Source organism: Accipiter gentilis, chromosome 22 (genome assembly GCF_929443795.1).
Source record: "Accipiter gentilis chromosome 22, bAccGen1.1, whole genome shotgun sequence".
NCBI classification, from domain to species: Eukaryota; Metazoa; Chordata; class Aves; order Accipitriformes; family Accipitridae; genus Astur; species Astur gentilis.
In genome coordinates, this window is record NC_064901.1 from 8,119,474 (window position 1) to 8,130,213 (window position 10,740).

The 10,740-nt window shown below is 38.0% G+C and overlaps 1 protein-coding gene across 3 annotated transcripts in view; it reads left to right on the forward strand.

Moving 5' to 3' along the window:
* STRN3 (striatin 3) overlaps positions 1–1,718 on the forward strand; it is a 67,986-nt gene extending 66,268 nt beyond the window's left edge. For all 3 annotated transcript variants that reach the window (XM_049825089.1, XM_049825090.1, XM_049825091.1), the window contains one exon: positions 18–1,718. In XM_049825089.1, coding sequence (XP_049681046.1) covers positions 18–187 — 170 coding nt within the window. In that variant the 3' untranslated portion in view covers positions 188–1,718. The remainder of the gene's footprint in view (positions 1–17) is intronic.
* Positions 1,719–10,740: the final 9,022 nt, after the last annotated feature.

The following is a 10,740-nucleotide window of genomic DNA, read 5'->3' on the forward strand; positions in this document are numbered from 1 at the left end:
CCTTTTTTCCTAAACAGGCCATGATTGTTCCATTAGGTTATGGAATTTGGACAGCAAGACATGTGTGCAAGAAATAACAGCTCATAGGAAAAAGCTGGATGAATCAATTTACGATGTAGCATTTCACCCATCAAAAGCATATATTGCCAGTGCAGGAGCTGATGCCCTTGCCAAAGTATTTGTGTGACATAGCAGAACAAACCTGCATCATAACAGCAGGTCTGTTTGGACAAAAAAGAGGGAATGCGTCACTGCCATCAATGATAAGGTTACCAATAAGACACTACATCTGATCTGCCTGGGTGAAGGCTATTACGTGGGGCAGGTATAAGTTGGTGAAAAGTCACCACATCTTGAACAATGTCAGGCTCATTCATTTAACTGTAATTACTGTATTGGGGGGGCGGGGAGAAGTACAAAAAAGAAAACCAGTATTTGTAGCCTTGACTGGATATGAACTGAGCGTATGTCTGTTCTTTAGGTGTCTTTAAGCAAACGTGGAGTCTGATCTTACAAAAGACTTTTATTTTGGACTCTGTGTGCTGCCTTAGGGTTAGGAATGTGGTGCTCTTGTGGGGGGAAGTGAGCTCCAAGAGTAGCTTTCTTTTCATCTCTTAGTAATCTTCTGTTTATCAGTTGAATGCCACAGATTCCCCTTTTAAACTTTTATTTTGCTTTAAAGAAAAGGAAATTTAACTTAAAATATTTTAGCATTAGTTGCACAAAATGTTTGGATAAAATTCTAGTTTTTATAAGTCTTTTTATATATTTAGCCTGTCACAACAGTGCTCAAGATTGTATTGATAATGTTTTTCTGCATTATAGAACCCTAAAACACAGAGATCTCACTGACCCGCTGCCGTGTAACCACACTCTTCCCTTCTTTTGCCTAATACAGCTCAGCTAAAGTCCTTGCATAAGGATGCTAATTCATCATCATCGCATAACTGTCTTCATAAATAAAGGACTGTAAAATGTGTTCAAATGAAACACAGAGGGGTTAACACCCCTGAATGAACTCTTTAAAGAAAAAAAAAATTTAATCTTGGCATCCTATCACTATGTGATATTTTGTACATCTTACTGTATTTACGAGTTTATTTATCAAGGATTACCCATCTTGCTAATGGCCTATTGTTATTTATTTCACTTTTTGTTGGTCTTTATATCCTTTTATGTAGTGTGTTAAAGGGCCCTGTATATCTATTATGGCACTCTTTGAACAGTCTAAAATAGATGAGAAAATGGGACATTTGATAATTCTAAAGTTGCAAACCAAGAAATTATTTTTCCTCTGGTTAAGTACCTGGAGTGGAGTTGACTCCAAAAAAACAATCCTGTTTCAGAACTTTTGGAGTGAAAATTTTTTTTATTTGTGTTTCAAATAGAATACAAAAGTAGTTGATTCAAGATTCATAAATCTGCTGTGTTTTGACTAGTTATTCCCTGCTTTTATTTTGTTTTCAGATGTGCTTCAGTTTATGGTGTAACTAAAGATTTTGTTTGTGTAATGCATGATTAATACAATAAAGTATTTTTTCTAGTCTTCCACAAAACTTTTCTGATCAGTTTGCGAGTTTTGATGAGTTTTGTAAGGTTTCTGTTTTACAAACTATGAATCAGCAAATTTTTAAGATTGTACCACATAGCAAAAGTACAGCTGTTGAAAAATAATGTATATAAAATGCATATAATAAATATTAAATGGTGTACCTGTATGTTACTGTTGGCTACATTATTTTGTGTTGCACAGTTTGAAAGTGTCATTCTACAAATTACTAAATTAGGTCTAAATTTTAGAAAAATGACCATTTGTTTATTATGCTTATAAGCTGCTTTGCTTTTGAAAAATTGTAATAGTTGTCTGGATGTCAACCAACTGTTCAGTTTCAAGCAGCAGTACCCACATATAAGAACATGTTTCCACAGTATTTTTAAAGATTTTTACAAGAATTGAAAATTGCTAAGCGTATTCTTAGAGCCTTTATAAGATGATAATCACACTGTTTTTCACTATCTCTGTATATGAAGTGATTCTCAAGTGATTTAGGAGCCAGAAAGATACTCTGTTTTTATTTCCAACTGCCAATGAATCATTGTGTTGAATTATATAAAAAAAAAAGTAAATTGATTTCTAAATGCTTAAAATTTGCCCATATGTCAAATGTTATCTATTAACCCTTGTTCATTCCTTTACAATTTCTCCAATAAAGATGATGTACAAAAGGGCAGTCTTTTTGCAAAAGGCTAGCTGCAGGTCAACATTTAGCTACTCTGTGATGAGTCACTTTCCTGAAAGTGTATCAGCAGAAACAGAATACCACAATATGAATCTTAGATTTTCATGTAAAAGTAGTATATTTAGGTATAAATTACTTTAAGCTAGAACATGTTCCTATAAGTGGTTGTAACTGTATTGTTCCATGTAAGTTTCCAGTTTTGCAATGAGAATGTATCTCATGCCATCTCATGTCAAGGAAATCAGATTTAAAAAAAAAAAAAAAAAAAAAGGAAAAAAAGGTGCTCATGGTAGGCAAATACTGCAGTTATATTCTGAAATTAATTTTGTTTTAGTAATAATGTTACGTTGTTTGAAATGTTACAGTAAGTTATAATTGTATAGAAATTGGAGAATTTTGTCCTTTATCATAAAGATTGAGGTGAGGCCTTTCAGTAACTGCTTGTAGGACACTAAGACTTTACTTTTGAAAGTAACATTCAGCTGATTTGCACTTTTTGTTCCTTCCAGTCTAAAGCATTCAACTAATCAACAGACAAGAGAGTATTTGAATTTTATTGGAAGTAATTTCATAATCGCCTTCTCTGAAGCCAAACATTGTTTCTGGCAGCTTTTCCAGACTGCTGCATTTTAATGCTTAAATGAAATGTGATTGTTTAATAAACATTGCCATGCATAACATTTACTTTTTTTTTTTTGAATTGTATTAAAATTGAAATGGTAAAACCAAAAATATTTGCTTATTTTCCTTAACTGAAATCTTAACAGTCATCTTAGTTCACTAATGCATAGCGGATCAAATGCTATAAGTGAGGCTTCATTTATTGAATATTGACAATAAGCTCTAATACAATCTTAGTTTATTGTGGAGTATAACATGCTAAAACCTTTATCTGTGTTTTGGTTTTTAGAAGAGAAGAGCTGTAGTACTAGTGATGGGGAGAAAATGATAGTGCTGAAATAAATGTTTTCATTTAGCAAAACCACCTCAGCTTATGAAAGGACTGATTTACTTCTCTTGTGTAAGTAAGACCCAAAGGACTTGTGCTCAGAACCTGAAGGGAGAGATATCTAAATGTGTTTAACAATACATTTAGCATTTAGGGTAGGATTGATGTTAAGAGACTTACTCCCCATCTTGCTTTTTATTGTAGGAACTGTTCTAAGCAGATGACTGGTGACTGTAGTCCAGCATCTTGTCTACATTAATATCAAATACATCTGAAAAAGGGTGTAACAAACCTTGATCAAGAACCGTCCCTGATTTAGAAATCCTAAGGAAGAATTTATTTTCCAGGAGATGGTTGGTAGATTTTTCCTAGTGGAAAAACTCTGTGGGGTTGAGGATACATTATCAGAGGCAGTTCATTTCTCCTATTCTGTGTTAATTGATTTATTTTAAAACTGATAGTACTCTCTGTCCTGGCATACTCTTATTATTATGCGCTTCTCTAGCGCTCCCCATCTCAAATCAGTGGAAAGCTTCGTGGTCACATGGTGCTCACTGCTATTCCTTCTAGCTACCGTATCACATAAAAGGTGTCTCAAACAAATGCGTCCCAGTAAAGCAACTGGTATTTTTGTAAGGAGGCTAAACACACAGATAAGGTAGTCTACATAAATCCTGCTGGGAAAATGAGTGTAACTTTTTTCCTCCCAGATTAAGTACATGGTATGAAAATATGACTGACTTTACCTTTTAGTTGTGCTTGTTTTCACTAGAGTGTGGGGATGTGTGTGTATATACACACACACATATTTATGTTCTTTTTTTTAAGAACTTTTTTAAAAGAATAAAACTAACAGAAGGCTCCAGAATTGTTTTAAAAGGGTAAACATGAATGAAGGTTCAAGTTCCATATTTAATACTTGCTTTGTTGATACTTGGAGAATACACATCCTTGAGTCCTATGCAAACTAAATGGCTTATATTAATAGATTTTAAAAAATAAATAGTTTGAGCTACAAAGCATTGTAAATGTCATAAAAATCTATTGCTTTGTTTTCTAATTTTAACATAGAACCAAATTTTGACTGATTTGGTAATGGAAAACAACATGCTTTCTTCTTAGTCCTCCTACCTGGATATCTTAATGGGCCCTGTAAGACAAGTCGTCTAAGACTTTCTGAAAATGCACATGTAGCAACAAAATACTACTATTTTGAATATTTGCAGAGTTTAAGGAAGTTAATTTAACTCTGGTGAGATCCCTAGTAATGAAAAAGGAGGCAATGTGAAGTAGTCTAGGTTGTAAGTCCCTTGTTTTCAAGAATCACTGAACCTCAGACTTTAGTGCTGTAAAAGTCTGCTGAAGACAGTAAACTGAAAGTTGTTGAGGTGTACTTGAACAGTAACTATAGTGTAATTTCTTTAGATGCACATCAAGACTGAACAGATGTCAGTGAGGCCTGGCTTTTCTGTGATCTAGAACCTTATTAGGAGATCTTTAATTTCCTAATTATTAATTCCTATACATCTTGAATTTGGTATTGATAATATTTCCTCCTGGAAGGTCACATCCAGTGTTCCAGCTGATTTGGTATAGTTTTCCTGAAGCAAAATAACTGGGGAGGCCAACCATTGGCCAACCCTTAGCCATCCTAGTGCACCAACAGTGTCTAGGAGCAGTGCTAGGGCATTTAATCTGGCAGTAGAACAATTCTTGCTTTAGCATGTAGTGCTATAACATAACATTGTCAGAGTAACAGTAAATCTCTATCATGCCATCTTAACTGGAGGAGAGAGAACAACTGATTCCTACAAGCATATGGCTCCACTTTATGTTCTCCGTTGGGTACCTAAGCTATTGATGGTTGTTAGCTATTGACCTCTAACAAATATCAACTTTAACCACTTGGTATTTTCATAGGCAAACAACATACACAGTTGTCTTCAGTTATGTGGAGAATATCTATATAGTGTTCTGTTACTTAAATCTTATCAGTGCTGTGAGACTTTTGATGCTCTCATTTTAAATTAATTTAAGTTGATTTATTACAGAATTAAAAACTTTCTAAACTAAAGGATCAGTGCTGTGACTTTATATATATTTGTAAAACTGAGACTATAGGCAGGAATTTAATAGCAACCTTGTGCTAGCTGTGTGAGTTAAAGGTTGCCTCTTTTAAACCGAGTATTACTGGGAGCTATATCTGTTTAGTGAAGTTCAAAAGTATTGGTATTGCCCCATTCTTTACAAATGGTGTTAATCCTTTGAAAAGTGATGGTCTTTGAAATAAAAATAAAGATAACACTAGCTTAATTATTGCGTGGCTTGTAGAATTATTCATTTCTATCACGAGATACAGGGTGAGATTTATAACCTTTTAAGGTGAAAAGCTCCATTCTACTTCAGAGAATACTGGATGCCTTAGAATGAATATTTTACTTGGTGATCAAGGAGTGTTTGCTTTTGGGATGTCTTTGACTTGGATGCATTAGGAGACCCTTTAACCTGAAGGGAGCAGACCACCGTAAGAGAATGATTTGCAGCTCTATCCTCAGGTTCCTTTCTGACAAAAATTAAATAGGATCAGCTATGCAACTAATATTTTTAGGAGTTTTCAGTGTAACTTGAAGAGGAGCTTTTTGCAGCTGAACATTTTTTGTACCATTATAAAGATTTTTGAATTCTGTTCAGTCTTAAGCATTCATTACTGCTAGCTGACTTGCTAACTTCCTTCTCGCATCTCCTTTTGTCTCTCAACTCTCAGCTTTTCTTGAAAGTTACAGAGGTTTTGAGAAACCTGTAGGAGGAAAGGGTAGCTCATGTAAGCGTTGGGTCGTGAATCCATGCGTGATCTGCAGAAATACGCATCCATTTGAGCTCTGGATGACTTTATGAGCTTGGTGCGCAGAGGCTTGTGGCCCACCTGCTGTGGGTGGGGTAGAGCTGATGTGACTCACCTGGTGGTGCCACCTGGAGAACGTGATAACGACCAATTCTGGACTGGGGACAGAACGGGGCCACAGGAGTCCAGCAGCAAGCTATGGGTAGGCAGGGCAGGAAAGACATTGCCCTCCCTGCTTGCAGCCATTTTGGTGTTGGCGGAGGGGGAGAGCTGCTGACGTTGTCCTCTGTTGGTCACACACCCCTGAGGTGTTTCCTGAGGCTTCTCCCTTACCTCGGCCTGCAGCTTGACTTGCCGTGTGCCTGTTGGGAGGTGTTGCTTCTGCTCTGGCCGCCAGCCTGCTGTGGTGATCTCGGTGAGTCTGGGGGCTGGGCGGGGGGAGCGACCGATTCCATCTGGGCACTACCCAGACCAAGCCTGAGAGCTGCCAGGTTTTTGCTCATGAACAGTGGCTGGCCGAGGGGACGTGTTTTCCCTCATGAAAGGAGGGCTGGCCAAGGGGGTCGTATGCTAGCCGGTGACTTTCTAGTGACGGGCCTAGTTGGCTTTTTTAAGCAGATTTTTTCCTATTGTTTCAGGTGTCTTTCCTCTCCAGTTGCTCTTTTGTAGCTTGAAAGATGTGGGTGGACTTCTTGTTGGTTTTTAATTAATATGTGGGGGTTTTCTTTCCAAAGAGAAAACTTTTCTGAGGAAAAAGCTGCTCATTTGATTAGGGATATCTTGCATCTAAGCTCGTCAGACTTACAATTCAGCAGGAATAAAGAGACCCCGCATCACGCAGCAGTAATGTCTTCCTTCCTTGAAATCTCAGCAATGGCCGGGAGAAGAAAAAACCGCAAACCCTTCAGCTCTGTTGGGAAAATGCCCTTGTGCAGCAGGCGCAGGGAGGCACAGAGGAGGGTGCGGGGCTGTTGCTGCTGCCTCTCGCATGGGCAGCCGGCCATGGCTCAGCTGGTGAGAAGTATGGGGCCGCTGGGAGAAGCAGCTGTTGGCAGCTGCGGACGTTGGTGGCAGGAGCTCAAAAGCAGAAGCTCTTGCAAGGTCCTGCAGGCACTCTGCCTGCAGTGGCAGTATGTTGAAGTATGTGTCACGGTTCCATTTTATGTGCCTGGTGCTTTTGGTGGTCTGGTCGGAAGCCAGAGGTTTCCCCTGGATTGCCTTACCTGGAGTTTCCTTTGCTACTTAGAAATACTATTGCATCTTAATGACAGCAAATCTTTTAAAATGCTTCTCAATAGCACTTCGTTATTAGGGTAGTTGTTTGCAAAACAGGAGCTGTATTTAGCTTCCTGAATTAGTGCTTTGACTCTTTTGCCTTTGATAACCCAAGTGACTGATTCTACCAGTCTTACTAAGTGTAGTTTTCTGTTAGGATGATTTAGCTAACAGTTGCCGTACAGAAGAATTTCTTAGAGCCTGGAAATATTTTCCCCAGTTTGAGTGATCTAATACCCGACAGTTTCTGTGGTGCATATGCATTACATTGTCAGAAACTTTTTTTTTTTTGGCAGATACTTGGGCTTACAGAGGCAACTGATTGTGGTCACTATCTCTTAACTGCATGTGTTAGTCTAGCCTCTGTTTAGATTTGAGCAAATCAAACCATTGGGGAGTAAAGTCCTTGTTGATGTATTTGCTACCGGCATGCTGTGCCAGACAGTTTTGTTTTGTTTCTAAACTGGCTCCTGGTCCTCACCAGAATTAGTTCAACAGGACACAGCTGTGTACCTCACATTGTTTAGAATATTTAAATGGGAGAAGGCTGTTTTGTCCCCATCTTCCTCTTCTGAACAAGTAGTATATTATTAAAATACCCAAGGGTAGTGTCAGAGAATTCCAGAAACTACATAATTGTGAATTTGGTTTTGATTAAAAAAAATACTATTTTAATGGTATAGTTTGTTTAATTTAAAACTTAGCAAAAATTTAAAAGTAGTGCAAAGTTAGTAAGTAACTTTTGTTTTCCCATCTAATTCACATTATTTTCCTAAACCTTGCCAGTCTTTTTCTCAGTCTTTTGACTTGTTGTTGTCTCTAACTTGTATTACTTGGCAGAGAATTGTTTATCATATTTGTAATCTGATCACATACACCAGGGCAGAAAAATAGTTCTTATCCCTTTGCTTACATTCTGCCATACTCTGATTGCTGTTAAGTAGTAAAGGCCGTATCTGACCTCAGTGAACACTGGAAAACTTTAGTTAGCATTTGCTAGCAAAAACAACTATGCAGGATTCTCATGCTGGTGCCTTAGGAACTGGTCCAGTATGAAGTTCAGCTGTAGGTTCAGTTATACCCTGAGGCTGAGGGTATATTCAAACTGACAGCACCTGGCTTCCAGGAGAGTGCCCTCAGTGTGAGGTTAGGCTTCTTGGCAGCCAAGAGGTGATGCTACCTGCTCCTTTTGGCTGTAGTAAACGAACTGGCCAAAGCAGTGCTGTTCCCCTTCATTATCCTGGGATGGCTAGAGTTCAGCTGACCCTGCTAGCGTTTACAGACAACTGCTCTGGTTGTGGAATGTAACAAAAAAATAGTAAGGACGCAGTATTCGTTTGTATGTAGACACAGATGAATGTAAATAAATTTTAGAATAGTGAAACAATAAATAACCTTCAGGTAATGAAAGTGGCTTATGATCAAGGATTCTTCACTAACCAAACTTGATTGAAAGGAAAGGAAATTTTGATCCTAATGAGATTAAATTTAAAGTGGGCATTTGCTTCAAAGCAGAGATTAAGACCTTGGATTTAATCATAGAAGCAAATTTTCAGGACCTGTTCTTCCTTCAGCTGAAGCCAGAGGCAAAATTCCTGTTGAAGCCAAAGGGGGCAAAAGAATGAGTGCTCCAGTTGATAGACACATATAACTGGAAAGTTACTTAAATTATAAACTGTTTAGTGGAAGTTTTCATATATTTGGTATCTATATTTGGATGACAGTTGATCACAAGCTATTCAAACACATTGTGCTTCAGCTTCTCAAGAAAACCACTTATGTTTAGTGTCCCAGGTCCAAACCAAAGCCAGTCAGTAAGATTTTTCTGATTGATTTTATTAGGCTGGGGATCTAAGCCTCCACCTTCCAGGTGGTTTAAGATACAAGTTGATCTTCTTTGACAATGTGCTCAGGCCTTCTGTGTCACTTGGGTGCAACAGAGAAGTTTTCTGTGATTTTTGTGGCTTTGATGCTTTCTGGAGCTGACTTACCCTTCAGCATAATGAAAGGAAGGAAAGTGCTGACGAAACTGGTGGAGCTAAGTAGCGATATTGATAGTTGCCCCATTAGAAATGTGGCTTAAAAGCAATGCATAAGAAGTTGTCACCACTTTTCTTCTTCAGAACAGGGGAGCTAAAAATAAAGTATCTGTATTGTATGGGGCCATACTGCTTACAAGAGAAGGCTTGCATGACAACACTAATATGAAATGCAAATAGAAGTAATTAAGAACACTTACGGGAGAAACTACTGTTCTGATGAAACTATACTACTTTATATGTGCCAAAACCCCTTCCCCATTCTTCCTGATCTCTTCCCACCTCAAAATTACTTTGTAAACTGTAGCAAAGTATAGTAATTGGCTTTTGATGCAAATGTTTTTTGGCTGGTTACTACATATCTCTTCATTATTGGCATTGATTTTGAAAGGCAAAATAAATACTTTAAAAGTTCGTATTTTCTCTTAAGAATGTTAGGATGGTCTTACTTTTGGATTTTTCTTGTTCCTTGCTGGTTCAATATTAATAGTTTCACAAACGGTAATGAAGGTCAACTTCTAAGACCTGTTCTTCTTGCAATCTGCTTGAGGGTGTAATATAAAAGACTTTTGCTACCAGGTTGCAGGTCTGGCAGTATGGAGACTTCTTTGCACTTTACTGACCTTCAGTCCAGGACTGTATACCTGCTTTTCCTATATACTGCACTTGTCAGACAAGTGTATAGCTAGAAAGAGTCATGCTATCAAAAGATATATATACAAGGTGATTCATGGTCAGAGAGGATCTAAATGCCTAAGATGTGTGAGGGTGTAAAATCTGACATGCCTTGGAAGCAGAATCGGAGACCTTGGCCTGAGTTTCCTTCCAGGACTGAGAAAGGCATACTACCAATGACAGAGGAAGTTGTGTACTTCTTTCAGTTATAAAATAGCCTATGAGTAAAGAACTCACCCAGGAACTGTAAGAAATAGATCTGGTATCTTCGTTGGTCTTCTGACAGTGAATGTTTCCAGTGCTCAGGCATATGTCCTAACCAATGCACGGCTGTAGGTTGCAGCCCTTACTGGAAGTTGTCATGGTACAAAAAGCAATTTCAATTTATTTAGGACAGCAAATTAATACAACTTGGTAAATTTAGGTTGCTCTGGGAGCTCCACTGGGAAGGATGAGTTTTGGACTGTGTTAACTATTTAATGTAAAATTCAGAAACAACTCTGGGAGTTGCAGTAAGTACCTAAAGTGTTAAGCTCAGAATCTTCCACTCTTTTCTGAGTGAAGAAACCTTTTTTTTTTTTTTTTTTTTTTTTTAATGTATGATGTGCAGCGGTATGTCGTCAGCAGTGGGATTGCAAATCCGAGGCCCCCTGAACCTTGAGAGTACTATTCAGTGAAACAGGGCATAGAGAATCACAGAATGGTTTGGGTTGGAAGGGA